The sequence below is a fragment of the Quercus robur genome, chromosome 5, assembly GCF_932294415.1.
Source record: "Quercus robur chromosome 5, dhQueRobu3.1, whole genome shotgun sequence".
NCBI lineage: Eukaryota > Viridiplantae > Streptophyta > Magnoliopsida > Fagales > Fagaceae > Quercus > Quercus robur.
In genome coordinates, this window is record NC_065538.1 from 28,516,120 (window position 1) to 28,534,251 (window position 18,132).

Genomic DNA, 18,132 nt, shown 5'->3' on the forward strand with positions numbered 1-18,132 from the left:
AAATTTTGAGCTTTTAATGCTGCTGGAGTTGCTGTTACAGTTGTCAGCTCTACAGCAGTAGCTGCTAGATGATGTCATCTAAATGACATATTCTGCTGGAGGAAAATATTTAGCATTAAATTCATGGTTTGGCTAAAAATGGTAAGATAACTTTTATGGGATCCTACTATTTTTGGTATTGCAGCTGGAGGCTAAGGATCTTAGTTTAAAATGGTATGATTTCTTTTATAGGACCCTTGCTTCTTTGGGTATGGCAGCAAGTTGCTGGGATTGAGCATTAATGGGTTAATGATGTTACTTTTGGACATGTGTCAGTTGCCTAAGGTGCTGCTAGAGCTACTGCAGTTGTTGCTGGAGCTACTTCAACTTCTATTGGAGCTGTTGTTGTTTCTGTTGGAGCTGTTGCAGCTTTTGTTGGAATTGTTGCAGCTTCGACTGGAGTTGTTGCAACTTCTGCTGGAATTATTGTTGGTATTTTTGGCTAAGTTTCATTTTTTAGAAAATTATATGTTTAGTCCATTTATAATTTTGGTAAGTAATAGACTAATTGGTTGATATTTGATGAAATTTTTAGAGATGTAATTATGGTTTCTTTGTGTTTTGACCAAATCTTGGAGAGTAAGGAGAGCATTTAATGCTAGATATGAGATATTAATATAGATTTAACTATGTGCTTGAGATTGATTTAAATAAAAATAAAAATATAATTTATATGAAATAATATGATTACATTTTTAAACTTATATTATATGATGAACATTAATTTTTATGTAAAGAGCATGGGGACTTTTATCATTTTGAGTGTTTTGCAATATGAGAGGCTTACCAGATGTTACCTATTGCACACTGACCCATTAGAGTTTAGGGAATTGGAGAAGACATGCCAAGCAACATGTTTTCCTTTATCAACTTTGAACCACGGGAGCTTTACTGAACATACTTCTTGGCTCTCCAAACCACGACTCCCAAAATTTCCCTGATGAGACTTATGAACTTGGATCATGAACTGAAAATGAGATGTTGTGCCACAAGCTTGAACCATGGGTTTTGATGAGATAATATTGCCATGGGTTTTGGACTATGGGCTTTGACGCCGTTTTTGTGTAAATATGGGCTCTTTTGGGTTTTAAAAGAGATTTTCCCAAAATCCATGATAATGTTAATGTGGTGCGGGTTACCAATGAAATAAAGCCATTTGGTGTGAAAAATTTGTCCTCAACAGTAGCTAAACTTTGTCCTAGAAAAATTATGTTACTTTAAGCTAATGTGGCATTTAATGGAAACATTAGCACCTAACATGGACACTCCCAATGGACTCACTCACATATTGGATAGATAGCTTGATGTTCTAGTCTAAACTCCAAATTTCTAAACGTGGACAAAATTAAAAAGATCCAAACCTAAATTTTAATTTATATCATATACCTAAATTCTTATATTTAAGTTGATGCCTCATAAGTTTCATAAAATAAAACTTAATTTAAAAAAAAAAAAGAACACATCAAATTTCAAATCCTTATTCCCTAGTCTATATATATATATATATATATATAACCGAAACTTCTGAAACTTTCACAATTTTCCACATCAACACAATATTTAAATAAAATTATCATTTTATTAATTATTTTTGTTTAGTCCAAACTTAACAAGGAGTGAAACTCTATCTCTCTAACAAGTCCAAGTTAAACTCAAACTCATCATTTATATATATATATATATATATATATAAAACCATAAAAGAATTATTTTTTTAAAACAAAATTATTTAACAAGAAGTGAAATTTCATTACTTACTAAAATCCTTTTGAAACAAAGTTACAATAAATCCTTATAAAATACTTTTGCCGACTTAAGCAATCCAAGTCCTACTTGGATGCTTATCAAAAGAGTCCTACTTGGATTTTGTAATTATGCTCCATGGAACAAACTAGCCTTTGCTCTCTCTCTCTCTCTCTCTCTCTCTCTCTCTCTCTCTCTCTCTCTCTATATATATATATATATATATATATATATACACACACATGTTTTGTGCCTCAACATTGGTTTTGTAATAAAGTTCAAGCTGAGGCAATTTACTTCGGGAAAATTAAGGTTTCTTCTTGTGGTGAGAGAGCTCTTTTGGGTGTGTATTTGGAGTTTGGGTTTTGTGAGAATATTTTGATACTTCATTTGTAATCTACATCTTTTTCCTGAATTATGCAAATTTGTGTATTCGTTTACACACAAATACATAAGAGAGAGAATCAAATATAACTCAAACTTAAACGTTGATAATTTATCTCCAAATTCGCGAGGTTAATTATGAACACTATAAAAGCAGTGCAAACCCCAATATTTTTTTTTAAAGCCTAGTAGAGGTATGAGCTCTTCTTTCGTTATTTTAAAAAGTGATTTTCGTACATGAACCACCAAACCCTACGCCTGTGATTGTATATGATTTTTTTCATTGTTTAAAGTTTAGACTCGTTAAAATTTGAAACTTATTACTTTATGGGTTTGTGTACTTTTTTCTTTTTCTTATATTTCTCTTTTGGATAGTCATATATTTTTTGAATTGTTTCAATAACTTATTCTTTAATTATATATCTTTTTGGCATTTTGGAAGTTTTAACATCTGAATTTGTGTATATTTGAACATGTTTAGCAAATTTTAATGACTATACCATGTATTATTCTTTTGAAGGTAATCAATTTTTCTTTTATATTTCTCTATTGTGTAACCATATACATTTTGTTTTGTTTCAAAAATTTATAGGAAGTAAATCTTATGATTCTTTAATATGTTTTGGTCTTTTAAAAGTTTTAACATCTGAATCATTCTTTTGATGGTATTTCTCTTATATTTCTTTGTTGCGTAGTCATATATATATATATATATATTATCTATAATTTGTAGGCTTTAAATCTTTTGATTCCTTTCAATAGTTATAACCATGAATTATTCTTTTGAATCCAACTTATCTTTCTCTTATATTTCTTTATTGTTTAGTCATATATATTTTGTTTTGTTTCAATAATTTCTAAGTAGTGAATCATCTGATTCTTTAACATTTTTTGGTCTTTCAGAAATTTTAATAGGATAATTACAGATTACCCACTTGTGGTTTAGCTCGAATTTAACTTACCCACTCGTGGTTTCATTTTTGACACTTTACCTACCTGAGGTTACTTCTGTTTAGTCTTTGTTACCCACCTCTCTTAAAAAAGAGAGGTAAATAAGTCTTTTTACACCCATTTTATGTCTCTCTCCTCCCAAAACAAGAAAAACAAAAGAAAAAGAAGATTAAAATATGGTATTAGTTTCTCACAATTCATAAACATGAAGAACATACACAAACATGAAGAACATAAATCCTGAAAACTAATACAAATCAAATCAAGCAATACTATCAAAGTACAAACCACAGATCTATTAAAATACAACCCCAAAACCCAGGCATATATTTGATGGAACTTAAAAACAAATGAATTCAAACCTAGGCATATATTTGAAACCCCAATTTCAAATCCAGACATATATTTCAGGGACTTCTCAAACCCAAAAAAATTAAACTCAAATCAACCACTCCACAGATCTCAAACCTTTATAAACTTTTTTTTTTTAATAAGTAAAATTTATAAACTACCATGGCAATAGCTCACAGTTTTCCTCCACACATGAATATGAGTTTGTAACATCAGTATTACCACTAAGTAAAAAGAAATGAAGTAATTCAATTCCATGAGAATGAAAACACATATCAGAATTATATTAATTGTAGTATTTACAAACAAACTTATTACATTACAATATTTAACATCCTGGCCTCATGTTCCAGAATTGAGTAAATAGTTTCTTCAAGTTCCCAAACACATATTACCCAAGATTCAAAATCGCTAATTTATTCAAGTCACATTATCTTTTTTCTCAATAGAACAATGCTAAAAATTCATCTTTTACCAATACTATAGCACAAGAAAAAAGAGTACAAATTATCTTAAAACAGTATCTCCACGAAACAAGAAGCTAAAACACTAGGTAATAGCCATTGCATTAAAACAGCCCCTTTCTATATCTCAATTTAAAACAAACCCAACAAAGAAATATCCACATTAACACCTCGAAATCAATAATCAATAATCAATAATCAATAATGATGGCCAAACTTGTCGATGAGCTTGTCGTAGTCGATCTTGCCTTCGCCTTTGTCCAACACTATGCTCCTATCTCCGCCGCTTTTCTATCCATCAATCCTAAGACCCACGGCGAGTTGCTACCCATAGCCCCACGAACCTAGGTCCACCCACAGCACCACGACTCCACGCTGATGTCCATCGTAACAACCCAAAATCTTAGATCAACCACCACCAAAACCCAAATTGCAACCTACACGTCACGCTCCTCAAAACCCAAACCCAAATCAGTCATGCTCCTCCTCCACAAATCAAAACCCAAACCCATATAGCCACCCTTGGCTACTCCATTGTCGCAACCGTGACCCAAAGCTACTACTTATCTAAACTAAAGTGTGGGAGATGAGAGAGAGACATGGACTAAACACACAGAGAGAGAGAGAGAGAGAGAGAGAGAGAGAGAGAGAGAGAGAGAGAGAGAGAGAGAGAGAAATAAAATAAAATAAGAAGTAATGGAAAGAGTAGTAAGTGATTTTTGCCTTCAATGATGATTCTCGGACTAATAAATCAAGTGGGAGCCATCGTAGCATCTAGGGGTGTCCACGGGTCGGGTTGGGTCGGGTTTGTGCCCAACCCGGACTCGACCCGACCTTCACGGGTGGGGAAGATTTCAACCCGCAACCGACCCGTCAGCAGTTCCAGATCAATCGGGTCGGGTCATATCAGATATCGGGTGTGAATCGGTCGGTTTTGGGTTTTCCGATTTCGCCTGATTTTGGCCGAAATCTGGCTGGATCTCATCAGATCTGGCTGGATCTAACGAGATTTGGCTGATGTTCCTTTGTATCTATGGAAATATGGCCGAGATTTGGCCGAAATCTAACTAGATTTGGCCGAGTTAGAGACGAGCTCACCGGAGTTTGGCCGATTTTAAGTAGATCTGGGCTAGATTCGCCAGATTTAAGCTTGTCGGAGTGAGGATTTGAGCGAATCTGCATAAAGATTGGAGCTGAGAAGCCCAAATGTCGCTGAATTTCGGCCTTCTTTTTGAGGTTTTGTTGGGCGGGTCGGGTAGATCGGGTTTTTGAGATGGAAACCGCCACTCGACCCGTCGAGGTCGGGTTCTGAAGATTGAGACCCGTCACCGACCCGTCGGAGGTGTCAGTCCGACCGTGACGGGTCGGTTCCGGTCGGGTTGGTCGGTTCCTGCGGGTCATCGGGTACTCTGGACAGCCCTAGTAGCATCTAAGATCTCAGGTGGGTGAGCAAGCGTGAGAGAGTGCATGGGAGAGAAGTGTTTGATCTGATTTCTTGTTTGATTTTTTGATGAAACTTGTTAGAGTAACGGAAAAATTAGAGGTGGGTTACGGAGTATAAACAGAATGAACCATGGGTGGTTAAAATGTCAAAAATGAAACCGTGGGTGGGTAAATTAAATTCGGGCTAAACCACAGGTGGGTAATCTGTAATTATCCCAATTTTAATATTTGAATTTTTGAGTTATTTTTTGTAGTTTTTGAAACTGTCTAACAAATTTTTTGTAAGTTATTGCACGTTCAAGTAATTACTTCTTCATCAAATTGTAACACAAATTGAAGTCATACAAGAACAAATCATGTAATCGTATAGTTTCTTAATCAATTTAAGATTTTATAAAATCATTTTAGTCCACCTCATAAATAGGTAAGTTCACGTGCATGGCATGAGTTAGCGAGTAATGTAACAAAATTATCCAAATAAATATATAAATCATTCTAAAAAAAGAAATTATCAAAACAAATACTAAATTTTAGTCATATATCTTTTTTCTTCTTTGGGGTAAAAACGGAAAAAGGAAAACACTCAGGCTTTCACGCCGCAAATTCCAAAAATTAAAAAAACAGAATCACAGAGAAAGAGAGAGAGTCTTCTGTTAGCCTCTTTATCAGAGTCCGACCGGTGACTCCGCAAATTCTCGGGTTGGCGGAGCTTCCTATTCGGATCCAAAATCTCACAATACCACCCTCTCATAAATGTAAGCACTCCTAACAATCACACATACTTTTTGCCCTAATTTTGTTTTTATTTTCTCTCTCACTTTGTTTTAGGATTTGATTTTGGAATCAAAAACTTATCGTGTATTTTGATCGGTTCTGTGTATGAATTTGTTTGTTTTTTTTTTTTTTTTTTTGGGTTGTTTGTTTCCCGAGAAAACGGAAAAAATGAAAAAAGAAAGCCAATGGTGAAAAATTCGAGTCTTTCGGCTTTTAAACTTATGATATTGTGATTTTCGTTTGGTTTCTTTCGTTTTCTTGCGAATTCTCGTCTGCCAAACGGAGGGGTTTAGTGTAATAGGAATGAGCTTGGGATAGTTTGAACCTAACACTTGTATGTGATCGTTTAATTTTCATATCACTAATGCTTATTTCAATTTAGAATCGATTTCTAATGCAAAATTACTCTAGCTTTCATTTTGTTTATACATGCGTGTGTATGTATATAAATTGAAATAAGTTTGTGTGTGTATGTATATAAATTAATTTATCTTTTTTTTTTTGGGGGGGGGGGGGGGTTATGAGTAGTTTTGATTTGATATAAACTGTGCATCAGTATATTTTTCTCAATTAATGTCTGTCTGAATTTAAATTTTTCCAAGATTTATGATCTTATAAATGGAAAAAATGAGCACTGAACCTCAAGGGGTGTGGCGCATTGGTCAGGCGTACTCTGGGACGAACCGTGAAACCCCGATGTCTTGGGTTCAAGCAGCCATGCGTGCATTCACTCCCTTGGGGCCATCAGACTGGGGGAATTTAATTGCCCCTTGAATTACCCAAGGTGCACTTGCGGGAAACTCCTTGTCGAGGGCCTGTGCACCCCCAGGATTGGTCGGGGCTCTGCTCTGGACACCTGGTGCCAATAAAAAAAAAAAATGAAAAAATGAGCACTAAGATGAATGAAATGAGGGAATTGTGTAGAAAGTTGTATGAAATGAGGTATATTGAGATCAAAATAAGCATAACATATTGTTATCTTTACAGTTGACTTTAATGCTTAGCCTATGTGTGTTAGTGTGTGCCTGCGTTTCTCTTATTTGTTCAATGGATACTAAATACTATTATTAAGAACTGAGTCAATATACTGCATAACCCATATAAGTCATGTTGAGAATGGGAAGTAAATATCTGTAAGGAAAGAAAATGTATCCCTACTTTGCTATGAGATCTGTGCCCGGTTAGTCTCTCTGTATTTATGTATTAACTTCAATTATGGGTTGAATACAGCAGGAGCCTTCAATCATCAATTTAGGACCCATATGGATTCAAAAAGGGGTCTGAATATTTCGAGAATTAGTAGAAAGCAACTTAGCTATGAAGCACAATATCACATGATACTGATACACGTACACCAATACATAAAATTTTTCAAAAAAGCTACTGTAAGGCACATAGGGGTACATTAATAAATAAAAAAATGTCTATGTACAATTTTTTAAACTTTTTGAAATGTATTTCAAATTTGTAACTAAGTACCTTGAAAGGTTAGGCGTTGTTTCTTGTCAAATAAGTTACAAAGTTTTAGCATTCACATTTTCACATACTTGTATTACATTTCCCCCTTTCACATATTTGCATTCTAAGTACATCTTCCTTGCATGTCAATCCCATATTCAAAATGTGGAAAAGATGTCAAGAAATTATTTCTTTTATTCATACGTGTGACTAGCTGTGTTCACCTGTATCCAATGCATTTCCAGCCATGACCAACCCATACACTAAGCTTCTTCCAGTACTGTCCCCTAATCAAGAAAATTTTATTTATGTTTCAAATTTTTGGCACGTATTGCATGTCCAATATTTGTTGGTTGGATACTAGTGTCTCCCAACAGACACAGCGGCACATGCCACCTCTAGAGAAGGATCAATGCTTTCATGGCTTCTAAGTTAACTTTGCTCACACTAGTAGCTAATGGAATCCCATCACGCAGGGCCAATATATAAGCCTCTATGGTAGACTGTGGACCCAAGATCTGCACTACACATAACCCCTTTTACTTCTCTGCCCATTTCATACCTAGTCAAACCTCCAACTACCCAAGATCTGCATTACACATAATACCTTTTACTTCTATGCCCATTTCATACCTAGTCAAACCTCCAACTCCCGCTGGCTTAGGGTTCCCCATAACAAAACCATTAGTTTTGAGTTTAGACCAGCCAAGAGCCTTGTAGTTCAAGTGGTCGGCACCTCCTGATGTTTTCAAAGGAGACATCTTAGATTCAAACTCCCCCTCCCCCAACTATTGAGTGATCAAAATAATCTTTTTTGAGTTTAGACCACTTTGAAGATGGTGGCTGCCCTAAGGATGATTTACACTGTACTTGTCCTATTTTAGATTCACCTTACATACTCATTGCAAGGTGATAAATTACTGATTTTCCTGAAAGCTTAATTTGTTAGGAAATTGTGAATTAATTATTTAATCATTATTCTAACTCTCACCCTCACATGTGGGCCTAGACCCCCCCCTTAATAAGTGGGACATAACATGTGAGATTTTTAACATTTTTAAATGGGAGGTAGGGTGAAGACAAGGTGACGCAGGACAACCAGAACAAAATTGAAATAACGGAAAAATAAAGGATATGACCTAGGAGTCAGCACCTAGGCCTTACTTGGAGTCAGCACCAAGCGGGAAAACCACTAGGAGTCAGCACCTAGGGTAGATTTGGAGTCAGCACCAGACCAAAGAAAGACCAAACGGCCATTGTTTTCATTCATCAAAATATCAACTATCTCCTCAAGGAGTACAATAGGTTGCTTATAAAGGATTACTAAACCCTAGTTCTAATTGGCTAGGAAACCCTAATTGCCTTATTACAAAAATACCCTTGCTGGCTAGGAAACCCTAACTGTCTTATTACAAAAATAACCTTACTTCTAAATTAAAATACTAAAAGGCCAATAAACTACTAGGACCTAAAACATAAAAATACAATTGACTTGCAAACATAAATAATATTAAATAATAATTCTCTTTCATCTCCTGCATCATTCTCCTCTGGTTGGAGAAAACTCGACCTCGAGTTTTAAAGCATTGAAGGATTAGGATGCTGACAAACAACACTTGCTTCAAGTTTGAAATCACGTTAGGGAGCATAGGGAAAAGAAAAACCTTGAATTCCACCACGTCAAACTCATTTGGAATAACAAAATCAATGTGTGGAATCAGTATAATCTCTTCGTGAACCTTATGAACCATAGGAAGTTCTATGGGTTTAACCTCTTCGACTTCACCAGGATGTAGATCTTCAAGGACTGTGGAGGGTTGATTAGAAGCACATTCAACAACTTCAACTTTCACATCATGTGCACCCTCTAACATAATACTCTCTTTAGGCGCCATCTTTTCACCTTGCTGTTCTTCAATAGATTCATTTCCTTGCACGCTTGTTAAAGCAACACTTGTCGAGGTATGTACGTCTATGTCAACATTAGGCTTTGGTGTTGCGGGAGGATTCTCCACGACCAAGATATCACCATCAATGTTATCTTCTATGGGGGCATCAATAAGTTCTTTGTGATCAATTATCCTTGGTTTCCCAATTGAATCAGGTTGAGTCTTCATTTGCTTCATCTGAGCAATCCTGTCTTGAATCTCTTTCATGGGCTTTACAGTTAATTCCGTTACTTTCCTGGTAGATAATTTCTTGGTAGATTGTTCAAAAGTGCACTGAGGACATGATATGGGATGAGGATGAGGATTCGTTGCATTTGCTTCAACTTGAAAAGTACCACACTGAGATTGGGGTAGATACTTAGCTCGATAGTATGGTGACAAACACTCATCACAAAGTTTTTCTTTCATATCTTCCCACACAGTAATGGCAGGTTCATAATCCATATAGCGGAAACGTTCAAGATTCTCCCAAAACCTCTGTACTTTACCTATTAACTTCGACTTGGCATACCTAACCTTTATGTTATCTGCAAAATTTGCTTGCTCAAAGAATCGCTCCATCCCATTCATCCAGTTGACAAAATCTCGTGGATAAGTTTCATAACCATCAAAATAAGGTGCTTCTAATATTTCCATGATTCTCTAGAATAGTGCGTCAAAAAATAGTTTGGAGTTGGAACAAGAACTTGGGCTGCTGTGATGTTCTCTGGACAGGTAGTGCTAGAACTGGGCTTGGACTGGTCTGTCACGGGCCTGGACCCTGCTTGGTCTTCTTCTTTTCTTTTCTTTTTTTTTTTTTTTTTTTTTTGCAAAATAATAAAATACACTGCTGGACTTAAGGAACTACAGACTTAAAGAAAGCAAGCAATAGACTTAAAAAGAACGCAAACTACAGGACAGACTTTTTAAAAAAAAAGGAAACCATAGAAACTAAAAGAGACAACATTCTCTAAACTGAAAAGAGGCTTGGTGATGGATGCAGTGCCAGGGATCAACGGCTGTAGCGGCGCGAAGACAGGGAAGACAGCAGCAGCTTGAATTGTAGAGGAGTGGCTGCGCGATGTCTTGGGTCTTGGCATCGGTGGTGGTCGACGTCCTCAGCGGCAGTAGTTGAAGGTGAAGATGGTGTCGGCGGCGGTGGCTAATGGGTCGGCGGTGGCTAAGTGCTGGTCTGTGGGTTTCAGCGGCTGGTGGGTCAATCTCAACGGTGGTGAGTCGAGGTTGCCGATGGGTTTTGACGTGGTTTTTTCTCTCTTTGTGGTTGTGATGGATTTGGAAACTTGATTGTGGGTTCTGGACTAGAGGTTTCTGGTTGGCTTCAAAATCTGGTTTTTTTTTTTTTTTTTTTAGGTGATATTTTCTGGCTCTTTCCTGCGATGATGCTTCAACAGATCGGTGTTGGCTCTGATACCAAAACTGACGCAGGACAACCAGAACAAAATTGAAATAACGGAAAAATAAAGGATATGACCTAGGAGTCAGCACCTAGGCCTTGCTTGGAGTCAGCACCTAGGGTAGATCTGGAGTCAGCACCAGACCAAAGAAAGACCAAACGGCCATTGTTTTCATTCATCAAAATATCAACTATCTCCTCAAGGAGTACAATATGTTGCTTATAAAGGATTACTAAACCCTAGTTCTAATTAGCTAGGAAACCCTAATTGCCTTATTACAAAAATACCCTTGCTGGCTAGGAAACCTTAACTGCCTTATTACAAAAATAACCTTACTTCTAAATTAAAATACTAAAAGCCCAATAAACTACTAGGACCTAAAACATAAAAATACAATTGACTTGCAAACATAAATAATATTAAATAATAATTCTCTTTCATCTCCCGCATCACAGGGTTCAAACTCAAGACCACCTACTCTGATACAATAATAAATTACCAATTATCCAAACACTTAAGTTGTTTGGAAATTGTTAATTTAATCATTTAACTATTATTCTAACACAAGGAAATTATATATATACATATATTTCAAGTATGTCTCTTTTATTTGCTTTGAAATTTTAACCATCTTCCCCATTTAACATATCCCGAACAGCCATTTTAAGAGCTTATGAACTCTACTTCCTAGTCACCATTGTAGCCACTAGGTCTACCTTTATTTTGCTACAGTAATTAGTCTAGTGCCTTTAGTAGGTGGACCTTGTTGATGAGAAGATGAGGAGAGACATTTGAAATGGTTTGGTCATGTGTAGAGTAGAACTATTAATGCATTGAGTTGACTAAAGTCTCAAGAGAATGAAAAAGGGTAGAGGAAGAGATCAAATGATGTTAGTAGAAGTATTAAAAAAGGATATGACAATTAAGAAGATCACAGAGAGTATGATTTTAGTTTCAATAGAATGATGGAAAAGAATACATGTAGTTGACCTTGATTAGTCAATTGAGGATACATAGCATATCCCAAAATTTTCAGATTAACGCTTTGTTTTGTTTTGTTGTAGAATGTCCAAGTGTGCACACATACGGCTGTGTTTTTTGTATATATGTGTGTGTGTGAGTGTGTGCTTGCGTGTGTAATACAACAAACTATGAATTTGGTCCTGCACTATATGTCAAAGGTTAATTTTGTCCTTAAACTATTAATTGTATCACCTTAGTTCTTAAAATTTTGAAAACAGTACAATGTTACCCTTGCATAGTTTGTGCAATTTAGAAAGGTAACTTTGATGGCAAGTGGGGGCAAGGTTAATATTGAGCTGTTTTATTTGCTGGTGTTTTCAATTATTTTTTGTGTCTTCTACGTTTTTTGAATAATTTATTATTGCACGTAAGAGCACATTGCCTAATATCAAGTTGCATGGGGCCCAACTACCTACGCATGTATGGCTTGATTAACCTTAACAAAATGAAGGCATTAGGCTGAGGATTATAGTCTTGACATTGATTTTCTGGGGTTAAGAGCCTTATATATAAAACTGGTAAGGTTCTTTACACCTTACAGAATACATATGTCGTGATTCACCTTTAATTTATAATGGTCTATCATCTCTGTTCTATGCTTAGTTTGCTTTTTCTGATAATCTAATTGACCTTTGGGGGTTCGATTTTGTATTCCAGATGGAAGAAGCCTCCCTTAGCAGTGAGCAGGTGCCCGATAGTGAGTGCAATGAGATTCAAAAAGAAGAAGATGGTGTAATGACAGAATTAGATTATCAAAATGGTCTCTCTGAAGGAAGGAAGGAGTTTGTTGCACCTGCTGTTGGAATGGAGTTTGAGTCATATGATGATGCTTACAATTACTATAATTGCTATGCTAAGGAAGCGGGGTTTCGTGTTAGAGTGAAGAATTCATGGTTCAAGCGTAATAGCAGAGAGAAGTATGGTGCAGTACTTTGTTGCAGCAGCCAGGGTTTTAAAAGAGTTAAAGATGTAAATCGTTTAAGAAAGGAAACAAGAACCGGTTGCCCTGCAATGATAAGAATGAGATTAGTTGACTCCAAAAGGTGGAGGATACTTGAAGTTACACTTGAACACAACCATTTATTAGGTACCAAGGTCTACAAATCAATTAAGAAGATGGGCAGCGGAACTAAAAGGAAATCAGAGTCAAATTCTGATGCAGAAGTACAAACAGTCAAGTTGTACAGAGCACTTGTGATAGATGCAGGAGGCAATGGGGGCTCAAATTCAAATGCAAGAGAAGTCGGGAATTTCACTGATCATCCCAATCAGCTGAGCCTAAAAAAGGGTGACACACAAGCCATTTATAACTATCTCTGCCGTATGCAATTGGCTAATTCGAACTTCTTTTACTTGATGGATCTCAACAACGAAGGGCGTTTGAGGAATGTGTTTTGGGTTGATGCTAGATCTAGGGCTGCATGTTGTTACTTTAGTGATGTTATTTATTTTGACAACACATATTTGTCAAACAAATATGAGATCCCTCTTGTGGCACTTGTTGGAATAAATCACCATGGCCAATCGGTATTGCTTGGGTGTGGCCTGCTTGCAGGTGAGACAACAGAATCTTATATTTGGTTGTTCAAAGCTTGGCTTACGTGCATGTCAGGACGCCCTCCACAAACTATTATTACTGATAGGTGTAAGGCTTTGCAGAGTGCAATTGCAGAGATGTTTCCAAAATCTCTCCATCGTTTTGGTTTGGCACACATTATGAAAAGAGTTCCAGAAAAATTGGGAGGGTTACGCAACTATGATGCAATCAGGAAAGCAATGATTAAAGCAGTTTATGAAGCTTTGAAGGTGATTGAATTTGAAACTGCATGGGTATTTATGGTCCAGCGATTTGGAGTTGGTGATCATGAGTGGCTTCGATCTTTGTATGAAGATCGAGTTAGGTGGGCACCGGTTTATCTGAAAGACACATTTTTTGCTGGAATGTCTGCTGCACGTCCAGGTGACATACTGAATCCTTTTTTTGATAGATATGTGCATAAACAAACTCCTTTGAAAGAATTTCTTGATAAGTATGAATTGGCTCTACATAAGAAGCACAAGGAAGAAGTCCTTGCAGATATTGAGTCAAGAAGCTCAAGCCCCTTACTGAAAACAAGATGTTCTTTTGAGTTGCAGCTCTCCAAAGTGTACACAAGAGAAATATTTAAGAAGTTCCAATATGAAGTGGAAGAGATGTATTCTTGTTTTAGCACAACACAGTTGCACATTGATGGGCCAATCGTAATATTCTTGGTCAAGGAGCGTGTTTTGGGTGAGGGAAATAGGAGGGAGATTAGGGATTATGAAGTTCTATACAACAGAGCAGCAGGCGAGGTTCGTTGTATTTGCAGTTGCTTTAACTTCTATGGGTACCTATGCCGGCACGCATTGTGTGTGCTTAATTTTAATGGGGTGGAGGAGGTCCCTCCTAAATACATTCTGTCACGATGGAAAAAGGATTACAAGCGCTTGTACATTCCTGATGTTGGCTCTGGTAGTGTAGATGCTACTGATTGTGTGCAGTGGTTTAATCAATTATACCGAAGTGCCTTGCAAGTTGTTGAGGAGGGGGTGATTTCTCTAGACCATTACAATGTGGCATTGCAAGCTTTTGAGGAATCACTGAATAGGGTTCATGATGTAGATGGCAGGCAGGCATTGCCAGCTTTTGAGGAGTCATTGAATAGGGTTCATGATGTAGAAAGCAGACAGGAATAACTTTCTTTTTTGTGATGATGGTCGAAGATCCCTTCTTCAACTACCATGGTAATCTTATTTTTATTCCCTCCCTTTTTCTCGAGGGCTGCTTCCATCCGTTCTTCATGCAGAATGTCCATAACATATATAATATAGATAGGTGCAATGGGTCAGCTTGCATGTTGCCTATTCTTACATCTTAATTTACATAGTTTTCTTTCCCTTTCTTTTTTGACATTTCAAATTATGTCAGCTGTGTTACTCTTCTAGGCAGATAACATTAAGTATATAGCACGTTTCTGGGTTAATGTAGGCTTATCCTTTTCCAGACTTGTTTCTGGGGTTTGATGTATATACTGACAACTTTTTGTTTCTGTTAATATAATTCTAATTTTTGACATATACATTGGATGAAGCTTGTGATTTACATGAGAAAAATAAGCATTCCTTTTCCAGACTTGTTTCTGGGGTTTGATGTATATACTGACAACTTTTTGTTTCTGTTAATATCATTCTAATTTTTGACATATACATTGGATGAAGCTTGTGATGTACATGAGAAAAATAAGCATACATTAAATGTTTAAACAATTTGTCTGCACAGGTCCATGTTTGATTGTAAATGCATCATTATCAATCCTCTTCAAATATGTAGGCTAAAATGCATTCTTCATGTCATAGACATTATTAGTCAAGCAGATTGTTCCATAGTGCACGTCTGCATCGTTAAAGCATTTTTATGTACATTCCATCCCTTAATTCTCCACGGAGAACTTTGAGGCCCTGGACTTTCTGGCTAATTTCTGAATGTGTTGTGTTTTCAGCCAGGTAAGAGCAATGATTGTTTGAAATCACTGCTAAGCATTCTTGAATTTGACTATTTTAGGATTTAGGATACTTGTTTTTTGCTGAATCAGGTTAGGGATTTAGGAGGCGTGAGGTTAGGCGTTGAGAGAATTGATTAATTTCATGGGTATTTTCGTAATTCCATCTTTAGCAACGGTAACCCATCAAACGTGCAGTGCGCGTTTTCATTTATGGACCCTTAGAGGTTCATAAATTTTCCTCGTTTAGTTCGCGTTTTCGGCCTATGCCCGAAGCGCAACTTTTATCAAAAAGTTGCGTTTTGGGCTTAACCAAACGCAATTTTAAGCCTGGCTTTTTTCAAAAAGCCCTTTTTGGGCTCAAAACGTGGAAACAAATGGGCACTTAGGCTGTTGATTTTAAATGAAATCTCCAATTACTGAATCTTGCCTCTTGCTGAAACAGATCTATTTGCATACACTTTGTGCAAATCACATTTTTCTTTATTTTAACATCATTTTTTTTTTTAATTTAGATTAAAAAAAAAACCATCATTTGTAAAGTAATTTTCTGCTTAGCTTCAACCTAGTTGGATTCTTTTACTGCCTAGTTTATGGCTAGTAAGTTCCGTAAAAGAATCTCTTTTGTGATTGAACTGTCTTGTGCGTAGCTGGTTAGCTTTTTCGGAAATTCATAATCCAAATTCATGACATTACACCAATTAAATATGATGATGCAAAAATCTTCAGTGGGCTAGTCGGCCAAACACGAAGTTATGGAAGACTTGCAAGAAGGAAATTCCTCATCAGTGTGGCACCGACCAAAGTTTCTTTGATGCTTAAGTCAAACTTTAACTTAACTTATGAGAAAATATTATGGAAGTAGAAAGAGTAGGTTTTTTTTTTACTTGTACCTTTGCAAAGTGGGGCCATGCCCATATATAGGCAACCTGAGTAACCATTGCCTCCATAAATGTCTTATTCCATAATTGGAATGTAGTTAGCACTCTGGTTGTAACGTCCATGTGGTTGTCAGGATAGTAGGATACATGATTATTGGGAATGGATCATGAAATAATTGGCATATTAAATGTATCCCAAAGGTTATGCTTTCCTTTTCTAATCTAGTAACCATTGCCTCCATAAATGTCTTATTCCATAATTGAAATGTAGTTAGCACACGGGTTGTAATGTCCATGTGGTAGTCAAGATTGTAGGATATACGACCATTGGGAACGGGTAATGAAAAAATTGGCATATTAAATGTATCCCCAGGGTTACATTTTCCTTTTCTAATCTAGCTATCAGCAAATAGGGATCAAGGTGCCCTTATATAGGCAACTTGAGTAACCATTGCCTCTATAAATGTCCCATTCCATAATTGAAATGTAGTTAGCACATTGGGTTGTAATGGCTTCATAGTCATTAGGATAAATGACCATTGGGAACGGTTTTGAAATATTGGCATATTAAATGTATCCCGAAGGTTACGGTTTCCTTTCCTAATTCAACTATCTATAAATGGGATCACGATGTCCTTATATAGGCAACCTGAGTAATTGATATCTTTATAAATGTCCCATTTCATAATTGAAATGTAGTTAGCACATTAGTTGTAATGGCTTCGTGGTCGTTAGGATACTTGACCATTGGGAATGGTTATGAATTCTGATGGTTATGCTTTCCTTTTCTTGTCCATTCCAGTGTATGAGCTTGGGTGTTGGTGTTTATGATGGAGGAATGTGATTAATTGTGTATCAAAATATATATAATATACCATGTTATAAAATATACTCCATACATTTTTTTTTCTTAATCTTTACATTATCATTATGAGAGAGAGTATGTGTGTGTACTAACTATCTCAAAGGGTCAAATCTCTCCTTGATGAACATAAAAGTTGAGTCACACGTATGACCTTTAAAAAAAAAAAAAGGACTCCGCCAAAAACAAAAATTCCTATTGCTAAAATTTCATGAAAATATAAAATTTGTAGGTCTCACTTTTGGGATTAAAATCTTACAACCTTTGACCAAACTGATGTTAACGTGATTGAAATTTTGAGTAGAACAAGGCTAATATTTGGGCCAGAAAATCTCATTAGGTTTCTGAAGTACATAACAAAAGATTGTATCTTGCAATCTTTATTTTTTATATCTTCTTTAGATTAACTCCAAATCGTTTATATAAAAATTTACCAACTAAATTATCTTAAACTCGGACAGAATATCAATTGATAATTTATAAAAGATTCAATTAAAGAAGACTTTAAGAACATAAGTTAAGATGATTTTAACTTAACATTTTATTTAATGATTTATTAATTTCTTATTTTCTACTATAAACAAAATCAAATTCTACCTAAAATGTCAAGGGCATGTTTGATACATTGAATGAAATTTACGATAGCAATGATAATCTTTAGGCTAAAATGTAAATTGCACCTTTTAAGTTTGGCTAAAATTCATTTCAGTCATCTAATTTTATTTTCATTCAATTGAGTCATCTAAGTTTCAAATTTATTCAATTTAGGCATTTTGTCCAATTCTAATAAAAAATATTGTATAATAAAAATAATGTGTAGAATTTATACAATTTTTGCCTAAAATGACCTACATCAGTCTGTGTATAATTATGTAAATTTACAACTTTACTACAA

At 35.9% G+C, this 18,132-nt stretch overlaps 1 protein-coding gene across 2 annotated transcripts; it reads left to right on the top strand.

The window, feature by feature from the left end:
- Positions 1-5,941: 5,941 nt before the first annotated feature.
- LOC126725713 (protein FAR1-RELATED SEQUENCE 6-like) lies at positions 5,942-15,072 on the top strand. Of its 2 annotated transcripts, XM_050430569.1 has the most exons (3): positions 5,942-6,130; positions 10,539-10,766; positions 12,631-15,072. In XM_050430569.1, exons 2-3 carry the CDS (start codon positions 10,701-10,703, stop codon positions 14,689-14,691), a joined length of 2,127 nt encoding a protein of 708 aa, XP_050286526.1. In that variant the 5' UTR covers positions 5,942-6,130; positions 10,539-10,700; the 3' UTR covers positions 14,692-15,072. The 2 variants fall into 2 exon arrangements, with proteins under 2 accessions (XP_050286526.1, XP_050286527.1); XM_050430570.1 differs by lacking the exon at positions 10,539-10,766.
- Positions 15,073-18,132: the final 3,060 nt, after the last annotated feature.